General features: G+C 38.8%; 1 protein-coding gene across 2 annotated transcripts; it reads left to right on the forward strand.

Annotated features, from left to right (window-relative positions):
• The first annotated feature begins 1,681 nt into the window (after positions 1 to 1,681).
• On the forward strand, positions 1,682 to 16,730 carry LOC148861433 (cytochrome c1-2, heme protein, mitochondrial-like). 2 transcript variants are annotated; one of them, XM_088986080.1, is made up of 8 exons: positions 1,682 to 1,969; positions 2,095 to 2,179; positions 13,771 to 13,991; positions 14,082 to 14,361; positions 14,443 to 14,514; positions 16,002 to 16,118; positions 16,230 to 16,295; positions 16,386 to 16,730. In XM_088986080.1, exons 2-8 carry the CDS (start codon positions 2,120 to 2,122, stop codon positions 16,500 to 16,502), a joined length of 933 nt encoding a protein of 310 aa, XP_088842206.1. In that variant the 5' UTR covers positions 1,682 to 1,969; positions 2,095 to 2,119; the 3' UTR covers positions 16,503 to 16,730. The 2 variants fall into 2 exon arrangements, with proteins under 2 accessions (XP_088842206.1, XP_088842207.1); XM_088986081.1 differs by having other exon boundaries at positions 1,729 to 1,969; positions 2,105 to 2,179.
• The last annotated feature ends 2,613 nt before the right edge of the window (positions 16,731 to 19,343 follow it).

A 19,343-nucleotide genomic window follows, 5' to 3' on the forward strand; every position in this document is an offset into this window, starting at 1 on the left:
TCCTAGTGTCATCCTCAGCAATTATCGGCCAAGGTTGATGCCTTGCATGGGTTCGCCAGGGCCCCAATAGTGCACATGGCATGGGGGCAAGTCCGCCTCCACAACATTCCTTGGAAGGAAGAGTAAAGACCAAATTGATGCCATTGCAACCATTACCAAGTGCATCGTCAACAAGCCGAGGCCGAGGCCCTCAATAAGGAAGGCCCATCAACGCCTCCTAGTAAAGATGACACACACTCTTTGGCCGAAGTTGAGGTCCTCAGCTAAGACCTCCACCATGACCTTGAGAGTGGGGGGCAAATGATGTAAGCGCCCATGGCCCAAACCAATAGCACACATGTGCATGGCAGATGGCGACACGTAGGGTAGACCCAATGAGGGTGCGTGTAGAGTAGAGGCTAGTGCACGACGTGGGACCAATAGCGTGGCCGCACACGATAGCCTCGGATGGTTGTGCTCCTCAAGGCCGGACCACATCCTGACCGTCTACGCCCACCTACCTCCAAGCAACCCGAAGTATAAATAGGGGGCAACCCTCTCAAGGTAAACATCTAGACTCTTCATAATTAAGGGCAGCCTTGCTTCTTTGGTGGCCTTGCATGAGCGTGCCAATCTCAGACCTCATCCACCTTTAGTCTCATTTGTATTAACTTAACCGTTGAAGTCTTCACCTCGGGTTAGCACCCAGGGCCTCTAACGTACTCTCTTCCTTCGCAGGTCTGACCTACCAACCCTCGGCCTCAGTAGGCCTCGGACTCATCGATCAACCCTCAACATAAATTAATTAATGAAAGCAAAGAGTCTGAATATGAAATGAATGCTAGGAATTAAAACCTTAAAAATGAAAATGGTATTGGGAGAATGGGGATTGGCAGAGCGACCGTATCATGTGTCGGGTTGTTAATTGTTAGAATTTAAGGGCCTGTGTGAGTAGTCCAGTCCCCATGGACCGACCAATTGGTGAGTCGAAGGGTTGGTTGTTTGTTTTTACATGGATGGCCTGGCTTGGCACGATGCCTCACTTCGGCTGTGTCAAGGGCAATCTGGAAAACTGAACCCATTTCCTGTGCTTGCTTGTGGTTTGATCTAGCCCCAGGAAACAAAGGTGGCTCCAAAAGGGTTTCAACTTTCAAGCAGACTGTATAGTTCGATCGTGCCTTGCACTTCACAACTTTTTATGAAAATTGATATTTTCTTTCTCGGTGATAGAGAGCTTGGGCTCTGTTTCATTTATTGAGAAAGAAGATGATGAACTGCGAGTTTTATTTTCAATGATAATTTTGATATTTTCAAAAGTTTTAATCGCACATGAGGTCACACATTTTAAAAATTGGGAACGAAATTATCACTCGAACCAAAGTAAAAGGTATTGATCAGAAAATTACCCGAGTTTTTTTTGGTACCTATAAAAGCATGATTTTCAAAACCGGACCGGGTGGTCGAACTAGAAAAATTGGGACCGGTTCTATTTTTCCTTAACCGGACCCCTGACCGGTTCTATTTTTTGTCAGAACGGGCTGGCTATTTGGGTCGACCATTCAACCCGATAACCGGACCCTTGACCGGTTCGATCACCGGGTCGGTTTTAAAAACCATGATAAAAAGTTTGATTTTTGAAAAAGAAAAAAAACAAGTTTCATTTTCCGTGCGAATATAAAGGTCATGCACAAGATCTTTTTCTGGCCCCAACAGCCAAAATATAAGACCCCGTAGATGTAGCGTTTGATTTGAGAGGACCGTGGCGGCGAATTCCGTGAAGCTATCATACGCCCAGAAAAAAGGAGTAAAAAATGTAAAGAAAAGTTGGAAAAGTCGCCCTGCTGTAGTAGACAAAACTGCCCTTTTGTTCTCCGCCATATTACTCTCTCTCTCTCGCATCGTCTCCACTCTCCATTAAAAGTCTTTGTTCCATCGGGGGTTCTAATTCCCTTGCGAGGTTGCCTCTGGCCTCTCAGTCGATCCTCTTCAGGTAACCCAATTCTATATGATTTTCGTCAGATCTCGCCAAGTTTTCTTTATTTCCATTTCCATCAGATGTTATAGTCTCTGACTCCCATTCTCTTTTCTTTTTCTATTTTTATTCTTTGGCCGAAGAAATCAACAGAAAAGATCGACTCAAATGGCTGCCGGCCGAGCTATTCAGCACTTTCTGAGGAGGAAGCTCCAGCCGCAATATAATGTAAGAGTCTGTCTGCTTATTTCCTTTTCCTTATTCCGATTTCTATATATTTTCTAGGGCATCACCCTTGCTAATCTCAGTCAGTTTAACTGGGACTTTTCTGTCTGGGAAATCTTAGTAGTAATAATCAGCCTATATGCACCCGTGATATATTTGAAACTCAAGGCCCAATTAATAATAACTATTTTTCTTTTGTTTTTATGTTCGGTGCGGAAGCCCTTTAATTGATTGTTGCATCGGAAACGGCCATAACGATTTATTCTTTTCGTTTTATAACGACATCAACAGAATCGGTAATGCCTGTTGAGCTAAAAAGAGGGACATTCTATAGCTTATTAGCTCTTATTCTACTCGTTATGAATGATATATATTTTTTTAATTTATAGTGTTTTTCATATTTTTTGTTTTTTCTTTTCAATGTGGATTCTGTTGTACCCGACAGTCATTCCATTTTTATTAAGGTTCTCAAGAAAATGCTTATCTGGATGTCCGGAATTTACACTCTGGAGGAATAGTCAAATTGATATGTCAACAATTTCGAAAGACCTCTTCCATTTCTAAATCTCTGATAAGAGCACCAATGAAATCTGCAAGTACACTTCACTTGAGTGGACAAGTATTAAATACATGAGGGAAAGCCAATAGAAAGGGGAGTCAACCAATGGTAAATATTTCAGAAATTTGATATGAAGATCATTACCCATATGCAGACTAAAGGAAGAAAAACCTGGTGGACCAACACTCTAATGGAACTCAAGGCTTCCATAGTTCTCTTTTCATTTTCATTTTTTTTTTGCTGGAAATTTCTTTATCCCCAACCACTAGAACCAAAATCTGTATGTGCTAATAAACAATTTACAACTGACACACTGCTAGGCTCCTTTTCTTTAACTACCAGTACTCAAGCCAACCTTCTTACTAGGGGTGCAAGTTGGGTATCCGATTTGAAGAATTTACATCAAAATTTAACAAAGCCCCAACCTGAACCCCACCCAAGTTGCACTCTTACTTTTCCTTGGACTACAAATTATCCTTATTAGGTTAGTTATTTTCTTTATGATGTTTTCTTCCCATAAAAGTTTTTCTCTGAAACAGTTCTGACCCATCCACTGTGTTGGGCCCCAAAAGAGGGAGAGATAATATACAGGTATAGTGTCTTGTTTTTGAGCTTTAGTAGAAGTCTTTTGGTATAACGTTATACAATACATGGCATGTGAACATGCAATTGGGCAGGCATGCTTGTACAATATAAGGATTTTGTAGGTATATAATATATAAATATCTCATCTATAGCATGCATATAATACATTAATATAAAGTACATATTGGAAAGACTGCACTAATAATTATTTGGAAACGATGCAAATAGAGTGTGAATGCAAATATGCAGTGTGTAAAATGGTTCATACAAATGCAAAGTTGGGTTAGTTTTGCATTGATAAATTTACCTTCTTACCAAACAGTTTTTTAGCTGTAATGGATGCAAACATGAATCCCAATAAAATATATGCCTTCTTTAACAAAAGCCCACATTGAGTGCAAATTTACTTCTTTTTTTTATCGATGTACATTTACATCTCATTTTCGATGTAAACATGCATTGGAAAATGTGTTTTCTGTCATTTGTCAATGCATAACTGCACTCTTGCCAAACACTGGAAAAACTGAACCAGATTACATATTTACCCTGAACCAGGATTTACACTCCATTTGCATAATTTCCAAACGGAACCTTAGACACTTTAATCCAAGTTGATTCCCCTAAACATTATTAGGTATTGGTAATTGTTAAGTGTTAACTTGGTAAAAATAATTGTCAAGGCATGAGGCTTAAATGTTATGAGATCTCACTTTCAAGAAGAAACGAACTAAAATGTGAAAAAGTATAGAACTGTACAGAAAAAAGAAAACTTTTTATAAGAAGAAAGGAAAGATGGATTTGCTCTCGTTTAATGAAATGCCATATCTTTCTTAAAAAATAAATGAAGGTAAGGTTATTATTATCCTTGTCATCCCACCAAAATCCACTGCTCAAAATCCCATAATCAGGTTGCAGTCTTGCGGACTGACCAGTGTTGCATGAATATGAACATGGGAGTTGGAATCTGATGTTTTTCCTAGAGTCTGACTTGGAAAAGTGAGAAAACATGGATTGGTGGGCACATCTATGGAAAAGTGTATGCTTTTAAAATAGTTCATTTTTTTTTTTTGAATTCTAACATTATATATTTGTGAGGTCTCTAAAATCTTGCCTTTTTTTACTTATGTATGGAAAGTGATTTCATTTATTAGGTTGCCTATTATGTAAATGAAACAACATCTCCTAATATTTGTTTCTTATGGATGACAAGTGGTGAAACTACTTTCCACTTGCAAATCTCCTAGCATTTACTTCTGGAATTTGGGAATTGGGGGCAATTTTTTGACCTCTTTGGATGTAGTTGGTCTTTACCAAGGGATATATAGAGTCCTTTCAAACATAGTTTCTACAATCCCAAGAAGAAAAGAGGTGGAGTGTTGTGGAGGAGCACTAGGGCGGTTGTGCTATGGTCAATTTGGGAAGAAAGGAACTCTCAATATTTCAAGGAGAATCACTCAAAAAAGCATTGGTGGGTAATGATTAAGTAACTAATTAGGTCAAAGTAACTCCCCTTATTCAAACATTTTCTTTTTATTGTTGACATAACATTTGGATCAAGCATGAAGAAAAAGATGTCGTAGAGTTCAAACACGTTGTTAGGAGAAGACCCTGGGCTGGAGAAGAGGTTAGGCAATTTGGAAGAGGTCAAAGAGGTTGCATAGGTGAGCCAACCTTTAGCTTGTAGTGGTTCATCTGAGAGAGTTTCTAGTCAATATCAATTTGAAGAAAAGCCCTTCAAAGGACCATCGAGATGTTGGGAATGAGGTTAAAGTGAAGGGGAGGTTGTTATCGTTGCACATGAGTTGGTTGCAAAGGTAGCAATAGGTGGATTTGGTGAATTTGATTGGCTCTAGAAAAACAAAAAAGATGGAAAAGGAGAGAGGAACAAACATTGAGGTGGACAATAGCGGTTCAACTGCTGAAGTAACAGGGTTGAAGAATTTGAAGAAACTGAAAGGGTAATGGTGTTAGATGGAACCTTCAGATTAAGTAGTATGTGAAGAAAACAGTGTGGGAAGAAATGAGAATTTGGAAGGGTTTGAAGGAACAATTATTGCGAGGAATTATGTTGAAATTATAATAGGAAAATTGGGCATGGATTTAGGGAGAAAGAGATCAGAAGTTTGTATGGATGGGGTGATAAAAGGGGATAAAACCAAAAAGCAAAATCTCTTTGAAGCCAAGAAGATTAAAGGGATCAAGCAATTGTCAGTTGGTTCATGTAATGAAGGTTTTCTCTTGGTTGAAAGATGGCCTCTTTCGAGTTGGTCCTTGCAACAAATTTAAGAGGATGTATAAAAGGAAGAGGGGGAAAGCCAAAGCCAGAAATAACATTGAGGAAGATGAAGGTTTATCACTTCAAGCCTTTTTGAAGATGGGGGATCTGTTACTAATGAAATATAACCTGGGGAACCAGAATCAAATCATAATAAGAATGGTTCAGATCAAGAGGAGGAAGGTTCAGAGTAGGGGTGATCATTATTGGCCCAACCTGACCTAGCCTGCAAATTTCAGGGCCTGGGCCCAAATTTTTGTGTGCAAGCCCGACCTGCAATATAATATAATATATATTTTTAAATATAAATTATATAATATACATATTATATATATTATATACACGTATATTTTATTTTATATAAAATATAAAAATTTTAAGTTTTAACATATAAATAAATATTAATAAGTTGACACATGCCAACACATGCGTGAACACTTGAGCCAAATCAAGTATGTGAATTGTCCTAGGCAAGGCCTTCATTGTCATCGCCTAAGCAATGTGGGACTTGGAAAAACACTCAATGGTAGCACTCACTATTTAGTGTTGTTTCAAGTCCCACATTGCTCAAGAATGGGAATGGAGGCCTTGGCTTCATCTATAAAAGGATAGGTAAGCCAAGCCAAACAAACTCTAGGAATTAAATTAGGCCCACACCTTTTTTTTGTGCGTAGGCCCAAAGGTTAGTCAAGCCCAATTTAACTTGGGTTTGTTCCATTTTTTTTTGCATGTATTACCTTTTATTTAATTTAAAAATTTGAATAATCAAATTTTTATTATTTGACGTCATGGGCTCAAACTATTACTCATTAGGTAGGGCCCTAATCCTGGTCGGGCTCGTGTAGGGCTGGGCTTGGGCTTTCTATCTAGGCCTGGGGTGTGGGCCAGGTCGGGCCTAGGCTTAGGTTAAAGCCCTTGTCATTGATGCTAAACTCAGCCTGCCATGATCACCACAAGTTCAGAGTTGCAGGACAGTGATGATGATTAGATTGTGGATCAAGTAGGAGAGGTTAAGAAGAAAATTGGGCTTGAAAAAGTTATTGATGCAGAAGTTTGAGCGAGTAAAATTGTGTCTTTTCTTCTTGGGTGGGGAAGAATTTGCTAAAAAAATTTTCATGGAATTGGAGAAGGGAAGGAATGATAAAGCCAGTGAGCTAGGAGGTTGAGGGAAGGGTGGGGGATGGGGTAGGTTCTTTTAAATGAGTTGGGGGATCGGTTGTTTGGGTAAGGATTTGAGGATTTACAATTAAGGTTGAATTGGGATTTAACTTTGTTTTACTTTTGGGTTGATATTTGTGGGCTGGTTTAAGGTTTTGATGGGTGATTTTGGGTTGTTTTCGTGAGATGGGTGCCAAAAGCTTGGTCTAGATCTACATTTTTGGGGTTCTGCTTCACACTTGGTGCTTACAAGTGTTTCAAGTGGTGGGAGATGTATGTGAGAGCTTCAAAAAGATTGATCAAAGGACAAATAGATGGAAGGATTTTGACAATGGCGTGAATCCTAGTTGAAGTTGAAGATGTTCATTTGGTCCTTTGTCTTTGTTGCTGAAGTTTGTTGGGAGAGCTACGATTTGAGACTAGTGGTTAAAGGTTGCATTTCGTTGTGTTGGTGTGAGGAATTGCCATTGATGGAAATTGATCGAAGGTAGGAAACAAAAGGTCAAATGCCAAGGAGAGGGAAGTTGAAGGGTCGAGGGAATGTTTTTCTGGAGGTTAAAGATGGGTGTCTTTTTGGGAAATAAAATTTATTGCAATGGTGAGCTGGTAGATGTTTCGAGAATCGAGTTGGGCTTGACTTTGATAAGTTGTTGAGAAATAAATGGGGTCAAGAGATGCCTTGTGGTTTGGTGTCGAATCAAGTTGACATGTCAAATTCGAGTGACTTAAGGGTGGAGGAGGTGTTGAAGCAATTTGAGACCAATTTCTCTTATGGTCAATTGCTTTGGGTTGGATTGGGTCTATGTTTGATCCTCCCTTTATGGTGGAAGGTTGTAGGGGTGATCCTATCTCTACTTTTTGATTGAGAAAAAGGATTGGGCGGAGGATCTGGGTAAGCATGGTGATGATCATGTGTTGGGTTTTGGTGGTGGCATTAGATTGTCATTTGTGGCTGACAAGGTCAAAGTGCCTCTATCGATTGGGGGAGGCAATTATGAGGGTTTCCAAATGGATGCATTGGAGCAAGCTTGTGGTAAGGACTTGGTTGGGGCTTCTTGTCGTGGGGAGCTAGTGTTGGGCGTGGTTAGGTCAATACCTTGTGTGATGGTAGGCTTCCTAAAGTTTTTTGTGAACGATATTTTCTTCTTGGCAGTGAGGGAGGTAAGTAACATTTTGTTTGATCTAAGTGGAGGGATGGCAATCGGGTTGGGCTCGGATGTGGTTCTAGTTCTTATGGAATCTAGGAGTCTAGTGGCAGAGAGTTTGTTGAGTTTAAATGTTGAGGATAGAGTTGGTGGTTCCCATAAGGTAGGAGCTGGGATGAAGAAGGGGTATGGAGATGTTTCTTCCGGTTTGTCAGCTAAGCTGGAGGTTATTCAGGCTTTTTAGTTTGAAGTTTTAGAAGGTGGGAGATTAGCTAGTAGTGAGGACATGGTGGAGTTTCCTCACACTGGGGTTGAGGCTTCAAGTTTGGATTTGGGGGTATAAGTGAAATTTAAAACTTCAGTTTGTCCAAAAAAGATGAAGGGCCCAAAAAATGGCTAATTCATGTTACAAAGATATTTTCTCAGCTAAAAGGACTTTGTACTGGTTTAGTATGGGTTTGTAATGGTTTAGTATGGGTTCATAACAGTTTGCACTAGTTAAGTGTTGATTTGCAATGGTTAAGTGTGGGTTTGTTAACAGTTGAGTATGAGTTTGTAATGGTTTAGAACAATTGAATGTGTTTCTAATCATTGAGGAAGTGAATATGGTGATCTGGAGAAAGGAAGTGAAGATTGAAGCCAAAGTTTTTGTTTTGAAAAATGTAGATGCAAGGGTAAGGAAAGGCTAAAGATTAGAGAAGAATAAAAAGCCACTATTTTCGTAGTTGAGGAAGTGATTATATGGCTGAAGGGTTTCATGGATGGGACGATTCTCTCTACTAAAAAATTGGGCTGGAAGAGCAAGGTAACTGCAGTTGGGAGGAGTTTTGAAGCTGAGATGAGAAGAAACACGAAGGGTTGGTTCGTGGCGATTATGGAAAGTGGTGGTGATAATAGAAAACATATGTTATGTGTGCCAGAGGGTAGATAGAGAGAGAGTAGGATGGAGAATGTTTACAGAAACCTTGCAAGAGTCTTTACTGAATGTAGACAGAAGGCAAAGCTCAAATTTTCACGACAGACCAGGAATCTGTGATAAGCAGAGCTACAAAGGTATCTCAAAGGGAGAAGGTCAAAGTTTGAAAGGACCTCAAGCCATAGTATGCAGTGACACTAGAAGTCAAAGATTGCTCTTAGATGTAGCGGAAGGAGAATGGGAAAAGAATTTGATTCTGACTTCAGCCAAAAGAGTCCAAGATTGGGATAATATCGTAGGGGCGGTGGTGAAGAGATTTAACATAAAAGGTACTGTAAACATTAGACCTTTTGATGACTCAAAGGCTGTGCAATATGGAGCTGGTGAAGAAGTAGTGTTCCCAAGTGCTAAGATGGTGGAAACACCATATGGAAGGGTAACGGTAGAGAACTGGTTTGTGTCTTGTAATCAAAATAATATCTCAGAAAGGCTTCTCGAGCTTTAGTTCATAGGGCTTCTCTTCAACTATTGGAATGAGGAAACTATGGTAAAATTGATCCAAGTCATGGGTGGATTGTTGACAACTTTTAATCTCCATGACCTCCATGCCACAAAAGCAAGAGTTGAAGGTCTGGACCCCGAAGAAGTCGCCATATGCTTAGAGTTGCTCATTAATGGTTGCTGGCTTAAGGTTTGGGTTCTGTTGGAAGGTGAAACGTCTCTATGGAGGAAAGGTTCTAAGGAAGAAGATGTCGACATACTTGAATAATATTAGTTCAATTTTTTTGGAAAGTGGAGATTGAAGGGTAGGTGAAAAGTCTTACATGGAGGTCATTATGGGTCCACAAAGCTTTTTAAATCAGAGGAGACCCGAACCAAGTCAATTTTCCAAGGGTGAACCGGACTTGTTTCTTGGATGAGTTAGTAGTTATTTGACTCAAAAACGAGGGGAGGCCTCCGATGGGATCACAAAGGGGAGCTAGCTCCTATCTCGGGGAGTGCGGTTGCAGAAGTGTATCCACAAGGGTCAGAGGATGATGCCAAGGTTGGTGCTACAAATCAGCCTACGATTCTTACAGTTAAGAATTACAGTCTGAAATCTCCATCTGGTACTCAAGATGTGAAGAAAGATAAGCAAAATGGCAGGATGGAATTTCAGTCTAGGAATAGAAAAGAAAACATGAGGAACTTTCTAAGGCCCAAAAAATCAAACTTGAAAAGAAAGGAAGGGATAAGGACTCTCTTGTCTAAGATTAGAAAAGGAGAGGAAAAGAGGTGGGTCTGGGTGATTGCCAGGTTCGACAAGTGTGGCAAGAAAATGTTGGTTGTTGACACAGGAGAGACTCTCATTGACTGTCCTCATTCGTTAGTGTCTGGAGATACCGGACATTAATCTCAGGTCAAGAAGGGGTTTGATGAGATTTGTGTCCCCTCTGAGACTGAGACTTCGAGTTTGACGCCCTCAGAGGATAGATGTGGTTTGGAGTGTCTAGTTTCTCCATGTTTGGAAGAGACAGTTCCTGCTGAAATGGAGAAATTGGACGGGGGGAGACGACGGTTGGGAAAAAGAATGCTAGTATCGGTGCTGAGCCAGGAAACGAAGACAATGATTGGGGTAAAGCTGGAGGAAAGGAAGACTTAAACGATGATGACTCTTCTGGTGGACAGGTTGGATGTCAGGTCAAAGATGGCTTGTTTTATGAGGAGGTTGAGATTGGTAGGCTTGGTGTAGATCTGGGCTGAGGGAGCAAAATGGAATAGAAGGAAGATCAGGGTGATGGGATAATCAACAAAAAATTGCACAATGTAAGGGCTCACAATATAGTTTATGTGACAAAGATTTTCTCTAGACCTACTCATCAAAAAAAAAAAAAAAATCTCTAGACTTAAACTCAGTTTGGCAGGGGCAGGATCTATAAAAAAATATAAATGGGTGTACAGAAGGAAAAGGGTGAGGGTTAACAGGGCAATTGGTACTGATCATAGGGGGGTAGCTGTGCAAGAGCAACCACAGACCCCCCTTTTATTGAAGGAACAACAGGTAAATAAGGTAATTGATGCCAAATCTGAGTCTGGTGCAACACGGCTACTACAAGAGAATGAAGTTGCTGACGAAGTTTCAGGTGAGGTGACTACCTGAAAATTGGTTGATAGAGGTCACAATTGGGAAAAGCTTGAGTTTATTTTTCCGGGGTGATGAGGAATTTTCTAGGTGGGCTTTTGAAAAATTTGAAAGGAAAAAAAAGAGGAATAGAAAATGAAGACCAAAGCGCACTTAAAAGGGGGCAAGGATTGGGATGAGAAATTCTCAAATCAAGAGGATGTGTTTACAGATGAAGATTGACATGGGCAGATAGAAAGGTTTAGCATTTGTTTAGAGTTGGGCGGTGGTACTGTCTTAATGGGCTTTTGTATTGGGTGATCTTTTTGTTGGTGTCTGTTTTGGGTTTTATTTTTTGCTTGTGTGGTGTTTATATTCTTAGGTTTGTTTGTGTTTCCTGGGGGTGCTTCTTGCTCTAGGTGATTTCTTATCACCTTCTGTTGTAATTTTCCTTTTGTTCTTCAGAAAAAAAGGAGTTTGTGGTGCTCTCCCTTCCAATAAATTCAGAAGGGTTTATTTTAGTAAGAAAGTTAAAGATAGATTAAGGGATGTCAAGCATGGTCAAGGAGTTGGGTAGATAGATTTTAAGCTTGTCGATGAGGGTCAAGTAGATTCTGCTTCTCAATTTGACGAAGTGGAGTCGGTGTAAGAAGGTTTGATGCTGGAGGGGGTTTAAAAGATCTTTTAAGCAATGTTCAGAGAACTGAACTGGGCATAGAACCGGAAAAGGGTTGAGCCAGAGGTCGAACCATTATGATGTGGCATATATGTATATTTACCACGGGTTATATAAACACTATATATAATATATTTTACCACTTTTGTTATACTTAAAAATGGTGGATGGATGATAAGTTTCTTAATTTTTAAAGTAAATGACGGCATGACTAGGGTTCATGTCTCTTTATTTACATTTTCTTTAAAATACGTGTAATAAAGTAATATATACAATAAAGAGTCATTAATTAACATAAGTAAAGAGATGGACTTGTGGTAATTAAGCAATATATGAAACTAAGAGGCCATGGGTTCAAGACTTCAAGTCTTGTCACACACATTTTAAAATTTCAATTATTTAATGATCCAGGCCGTTTTATGAAACAGAGACTGGTTCACCGGTTTTCCGGTTAAACTGGCCGGTCAATCAGTTTTCATTGGGTTTTTAGCAATTATGGTTCTTTGGATGTAGCAAAACCGGCCAGGGCCCCCAGTCACGATTCAACCAGTCTGGTCTGGTTTCCTAAACACTGCTTTTAAGTCAGGCATTGGGAATCAGAAAATACAGATCAAAACCTTTAGAAGAAACAGATAAAAGAGGTCAGGAGATCTTGACTTATTCCTTTAAAGATAATGAGGTGATCATGGAGTCCAAAGAGCTAAGGAGTTGAATATAAGATTATTGAAGGGGACTCGGAGGTGGTGGTAGGGTGGCTGAATAAAGAAAATAGCAGGTTATGGATGTACAGTAATGAGGGGAGAAAATTTAGGTGGCTGGTTCAAGAGATGGAAATTAACTTCAGCTGGGTGAAAAGATCGGCTAACTCTTTTGCTGATGGGTTAGCTAAGCAAGGAGTCGAGAGGGAGTTAATGTTTTGGGCACAAGTGTAATTTTTTCCTATTTCTGTTCTTGGGAGCTCTAGCTCCAGCTGGAAGGTAAGAGAGTTTATCTTCCTCGTAATTATTTTTGTGGTTAATTAATGAAATGTGGTTATTGATAAAAAAAAAAAAAGTGGTGATCATGGATGTTATTCATGCTGTGCAGAGTGAGCTAGACTTGGAAGAGATGGTTACCATGGAAGTTGAGGTTAGCAAATTATTGGCAATTTCTTTTATTGGGGGTGAGGAATTTTCTAGGATGGTTTTTAGAGAACTTGAAGAAAATGAGCCAACACTAGAAGAAAGAAGCATCTACAGGAGGGGCTGTTTGTTCTCGATTTCAATTTCGTTATCAAATTTTGCTTCTTTTCTTGGAGGTTTGAGGATTTTTTTGTTGCAAGTGTGTTTGTTGAGTATGTTTGAATTTGCTTATGGGGGCGATTTCTTATTACTCCTGTTGTAATTCTTCCCATCTTATTCTTAACGAATTTTCCTTTTTATTTATCTTCAGAAAAAGGTGTTACAGACACAATATAAGGGAAATAATAAGTATTGCAAGAGAGATGAGAGCTCGATTCATATGGACACAGGGATCAGCTAATGGAGTAAACAGTGGTCAAATGTAGTGGAGAACCATCTAAAAGGATAAGCACCCATTGATGTAAACAATGGGAAAGCTATGTAGAGTTAGCTACACAGTCTTGTATATAGAATTCTCTTTATCATAAATTAATAAAATTTCTTGATAGTTGTCCATCAAAATTAATATGCTGCCTTTGTTACCAAGTAACTCTTTATACAAAAATGACATATACATTAGCTATTCATTATTTTAAATAAGCTAGGGGATAAAATGGAAATGCTATTTATAAGTGTCCTCAAGAATATATGGAGTTTTGGACTCTGATTGTGTTTGACACAGACACATCTTCAATTTTGGAGGTTCCATGCAACACTGAGATTGACTCAAATCTCTGGTTGGATTATAAATCTGCATGTAGAATTTGAAACAAAATACCTCAAATTCTAATTAGAGTTTCATATTTTTATGATGCTATTTAAATGCCCTGTTACTCTCAACTAGATTGTGAGGGTTCTTGCTTTCATAATTACAACTTTCACCAGATTTCTGATTTTCACAGGTAAATGTTGGTCCCAAGGTCCCAAGATCCCAGATAGTTGGGACCAACACTCGGTAACGACCATTTTTAAATGTTTCATCAATACATGACAATAGCATTTGTACTTATAATTTGCAGGTCCCGCCAGTATTATCTTCTTTCATTCCAAAGCAGGATCAAGATCGAGTTGGATCTGCTGGCATGAAGTCCCTTAGGGCAATAGCACTCATTGGAGCTGGTGCTTCTGGGCTTCTGAGTTTTGCAACAATAGCATCTGCTGATGAGGCAGAGCAGGGCTTAGAATGTCCAAGCTACCCCTGGCCCCACAAAGGCATTCTAAGTTCATATGATCATGCATCGTGAGTGTATGATTGTTTTCTCTGAATTGTTATATTTATATCAAATAGTAGTTCCTTAGAACCTAATGCCTTCTAACTATGTGTGGGCAGGATTCGCCGTGGTCATCAGGTTTACCAACAAGTTTGTGCATCCTGCCATTCAATGTCTCTAGTTTCATACCGTGATCTTGTTGGAGTGGCATATACTGAAGAGGAGACAAAGGCTATGGCTGCAGAGATTGAGGTGGTTGATGGGCCTAATGATGAGGGTGAGCTGTTCACCCGCCCTGGTAAGCTGAGTGATCGTTTTCCTCAGCCATATGCAAATGAACAAGCAGCAAGGTTTGCTAATGGAGGGGCATATCCTCCAGACCTAAGCCTTATAACCAAGGTAATTTCAGTCAGCTGATTTTGATATCCTTGGATAAAAGCTTATACTTATTTTGAAAGTTTCCAAATTTTGCCATTTCAGGCTCGGCACAATGGTCAGAACTATGTATTTGCTCTTCTAACTGGTTATCGTGACCCTCCTGCTGGTGTTTCGGTAATTTTCTACATCCTGATTGCATATATTCAATGTTTTGAAAATCGTAATTGTATCGTAAATCATATGATTATTTCTATTTTCTACAAACTTGTCAAAAAATTATAATATAGATATATTAAAAGGAAAAATATATATAGGAAATTGACTTTACCCTATTTTAATCTATATTTACCATATATTATCTAAAACAATAGAGTTTACCATTTATATACAATAAAAGTCTAAGATGATATAATCAAGTTTGACTTAAAAGTCAAACAAATCCACATACAATGGCTCTTAATCTCCATACGATGGACAACAAACTCAATTTATAGTCTTAAATAATGTAAATAAATGATTTTCTAGTAAGGGCTTTATGAAAAGTCTCCCTTGGCAAAGTTAAATATTAACAAAAAGCATAACAAAGTAGAGAAGTAATTCTTACTTGAATTTATTTGAATTGTATAAATCATAAGATTTATGAATGAAATCATAGGATTCAAACAAAAATTGCAAGGTTTATGCAACAAAGAATTCAGGCATAAGATTTAAATCGAAAACCCTTGGATTAATGATTCAAATTGTGAACCGTATTGTAAATCATAAGATTTTGACAACATTGCATAAATTTTCCAGAAAGTGCTTCCCTGATTCCAGAAAATATTGAATTAAAATATTGTAATAGTTTCCCTGATTCTAGAAAATATAGATCTTTATGCTAGAAGGCAGGTATATTGCCGAGACTTGAAAACTTTGTTTTAATTTCATGTTCATGCCTAATGATAAAAGAGTAATCAATGGTACTAGATTTTGGAACTATTTTGCATTTGTGCATTGCAGAAGTTCTTCTAAATTTTTGGCACGTGTGAAAAGAATTCTTAATAATGAGAAAGGGGAATGACCAAATAATGTATATATAGAATGTATTAACACACATATTAGTAACAAATAGCAATAAGGGCACCTTGTGTAGGTGATGCCTTGACAACTATGGCTTGAATGCAAAGAAAATCTGCCACGTCTGAAGTATATACTGATGGTTTAGGGTCATCTTGTGTATTGTATAAAGATATATTTAATATGTTATACCAATACCATTTTCAGCATTATTAGTTGTTTATTAAAGCTGCTTTGAATAAATTAGTAGGTTGTTGGGTTACAGTGGGTTTGGGTAGGTCACCACTCATTTAGGCTCTATGCAGATAGGTTGTAAATGACTTGATGGTTTAAATGGGTAGGTTGTAGTCAACCCACATCCAACCCATCCATATCCATTTAGTTGCCACCTCACCATGTACACCCGAGTAAGACTCCTTCCAGTCCTACATTGCGAAGGGAGGTTATCTACTTGATCAGTTGGGTCTCCTGGATGTGATGATGATGATGACTTTTTACTAGTTGAACCAACTCGTCTTACCCTCATCTTTACTTCTTGCCGGCTGGAACAAATTGCTTTGTTATGTTTATAATGAAGCTAAATGGGTTTCAAATTGGGCTTTTAGATTAGAGAAGGGCTGCACTACAATCCCTACTTTCCTGGTGGAGCAATAGCTATGCCCAAAATGCTTATTGATGGAGCTGTGGAGTATGAAGATGGTACTCCTGCAACGGAATCTCAGGTAATTTATCCTAATTCACTCATCATATATTTGGAATAAGAAAATATATTAAAAATTACTTTGTTTTACAAGTTTTAAAAGCTCTGATTCTTATTTACAAACTTTGTGCAGATGGGAAGAGATGTTGTGACATTTTTGTCATGGGCAGCGGAACCAGAAATGGAAGAGAGGAAACTGGTAAGTGGATCCGTCTATGACAATTGACACCGTTCACCGCATCATATCTTAAACGAGTTATTTCTCACTTTATGAGTTTGCAAATGCCAGATGGGATTCAAATGGATATTTGTATTGTCACTTGCACTTCTCCAAGCTGCCTATTACCGGCGCTTGAGGTGGTCCGTCCTTAAGTCACGCAAATTGATCGTTGATGTTGTGAATTGATCCCCCTTCATCCTTTCTTGTACTGGGTGGCAAGTGTCAACTAACAACACTTGTTCTCATGCTGTTTGAATTTTGGAGGACATGAACTGTCAATAATGTGTGTTGAGGATCTAAATTTGCTCTACGTCCCCATTTTAGCTATTTATTGAGAGAAATAAGCTCTACTTCATACTTGTTAGTTGTTACATTATTTTTCATTTTTCCTCCAATTTATGAATTTTGGTTAAATTTTGTGCTACCCTCATATTCGTTTTTACTTCCGAGGATGCTAGTTGCAAGCAGAGTTTACAGGTATACACTCTCTCACTGTTGCTTTTAAATGTTTTGAATGTAAAGGGCGGTTTGTGTTTTCAGAGTGGTCGCTAATTAATTAATTATACCCGCTAGTGAGATCCAGGCATGCACCTTGGCGTTATTAAGGCGGAAGTCTGTGCTTAGCAATGTTTTTAAAATCGACCCGTAGGTCGACCCGGTTTTCCCACTGAGTCTCGGGTTACCGGTTTGACCGAGCGGGTTGAATGGCTTAGTCTGGTGATGGCATAATGAATATATATATATATACCCCAAACTCGGCGGTCTGGTGTCGCCCAAATAAAGAACAACCGATAGCATTGCCCAAACGTGAGGAACGAGGATGGCATTTAGCTAGGTACCACCGGCAACTGGAGATCAGTTTTAAATCTTGCAATAACCCTAGATCTAGAACAAATAAAGTGAGAAAATGTAAAAAGAGAAGGGGTTTAAGTTGGGACTTTTGGGGGATTTTACAATTTTTTGAACTTACAAAATGTAAAAAGAGAAGAGGGTTGACAGTTGAATTATCGCCCGCTTACTGGGTTGTTGGTTCAGCGGTTCAATGGTCCAGATTGGCCAGTTTGCTAACTTATCAACAGTTTTTACGAAAATACTGGGTTTTATGAGAACCGGACTTAAAAATCAACCGAGTGATAGTTTCAAACGGTTCGATTATTCGGGTTAACAACGGGTTAAAACGTTGGTGCTTATGGTGGATCCGAACTTCCAATAAAGCAACTTATTCCTTCCATTTGAGCTCGTTTTAATGAAGATCTTGATTTGACTTAGTTTAAATGGAGTTTGAGCCTAATATATAGGTTTGATAATTGGCCCAAATTCAGATATTAGGAAGCGGCTCATGAAGCCTGTTTCGAGTTGCATAATAAGAAATGATGCATGCATCCATTGTATGATTGTAATTCTTAGAAAAGCAATATAATTCGTTTCAATATAATATTCTTTTGAAGTTGAGCATTACCTCAGTTCTACACCTACATAAATTGAATTGTCATTATTTAATATTTTTATTGAAATATCAATTAAGAAGAGAAAATTTAAAGTCAAGACAAAAAATCTATGTAACTAATGTAAGTTGGTTTTGGAGCCAGTTAGCCACACCCATTTTGCATTCTTCTAAGGATGTTTCTGATAATTTTGAAACAGAAAATATCATAAATTTTTCTTCCACATCAAAATCTCATTGTTCATGATTATAATATTTAGGATAAATTTCTTAAACTACCCTTATCATTTAGTTAATTGATTAAGTGTATCTCTACTATTTTACTATTGTCTAACATTATCCCTAACTCTATCTTTACCGTTAGCATCCATTAATATTTCACCAAAACCCGTATACATATGACACCATGTTTAAATTTTTTTAAAACCCAATGTAACTCTCGTCCCCCTTCCTCCTCTGACTTCTTTTTCTCTCTCTTCCCTTTATCTTTATCTTTCTCTTTCTTCTTCTATTTCTGAAACAAGACACTGATCTGAAATGTTATTAAACTAGATAGCATAAAACACTCGAAGTTAATCAAAGTTCTGAACTCTTGTCTCCGAACTCAACACCTACAATCACAGGACCTTAGTGTCGCATCTGAAAACCACGCATCTGGCCTATTTATGTAGGAATCAAAATAGCGCACTTTTTTCTCTAGTATTATTTTACAGAGAAATAACAAACTCCTCGTCGTTTAGATGGTGCAGCTTTTGGATGTATTTTCATATTTGAGTCGGTTTCCCTTGTAAGGGCAGTAGGTGGTTCCTTTCTGTGCTCCTCGGCTCTGGAAGCGGAAGTTGTGGCTCTAAGAGCAAGTTTAGCAGAAGTAGTGGCTTATGATTTCTCAAGGTTTCGGGCAGGTGGAATCGGATTCGAGAGTTTTGATTTCTACGATCAAGACTCCTCCATTGAGAGAAAAAGAGAGTGTTGTAAAAATAATAAAGAGACAGAATGGAACTTATTGGTAATCGCTTTTCAAACTGAAGAATTGTAGGGAGAAGGAGGGCTGAGTCGTGTCACTTGGTCACTCTCCTTAAAATTGCATTTGCCCCCTATGGTGCAGTCAGGTGATCGCAAATCGGTCACCAAGATAAAATAGCCCACAGGCTTCTGGTAGGCGTGCACTCGCTTACCAGACCTCTACGAACCATAGAAGATTGATGCTCAGATTTCACAGAGAAGAATGTGAAAAAATGGTGTGTATTGACTGGGTCGGACAACATTCTTCTTATAGAGTGCTCTCAGACTCGAATAGACACAGATGTGTCCTTTCAGACATGAGCCTCTTTAAAACAGTGCACTTGTTCGAAGAGGCACAAGGAGGAAGAAGAGACACGAACAGGAGAAAACGATTTGAAAATTAAATTCGAAATGAAGAAACACAAATTAAAATTGAAAAAGCTTAATTCAATTAAAACAAAAAAAGATTCAGTGCATTGCGCAGACCCGCACCCACACCCACGCCCACACCCTCGCCCACGCCTTGACCCAACCCGGCCTGGCTCTGCACGCGTGCGTGAAAAGCACCCCCAACCCCCCCT

The sequence above is a fragment of the Nelumbo lutea genome, chromosome 4, assembly GCF_056320005.1.
Source record: "Nelumbo lutea isolate HS-2025 chromosome 4, American lotus-T2T, whole genome shotgun sequence".
NCBI classification, from domain to species: domain Eukaryota; kingdom Viridiplantae; phylum Streptophyta; class Magnoliopsida; order Proteales; family Nelumbonaceae; genus Nelumbo; species Nelumbo lutea.

Bases quoted from the DNA above. Each gene is read 5' to 3' on its own strand.
- LOC148861433 (XM_088986080.1), top strand. From the start codon at position 2,120: ATGGCTGCCGGCCGAGCTATTCAGCACTTTCTGAGGAGGAAGCTCCAG. The intron at 14,362-14,442 runs GTAATTTCAGTC...TTGCCATTTCAG, and splicing joins ACCTAAGCCTTATAACCAAG to GCTCGGCACAATGGTCAGAA. The intron at 14,515-16,001 runs GTAATTTTCTAC...TTGGGCTTTTAG, and splicing joins ACCCTCCTGCTGGTGTTTCG to ATTAGAGAAGGGCTGCACTA.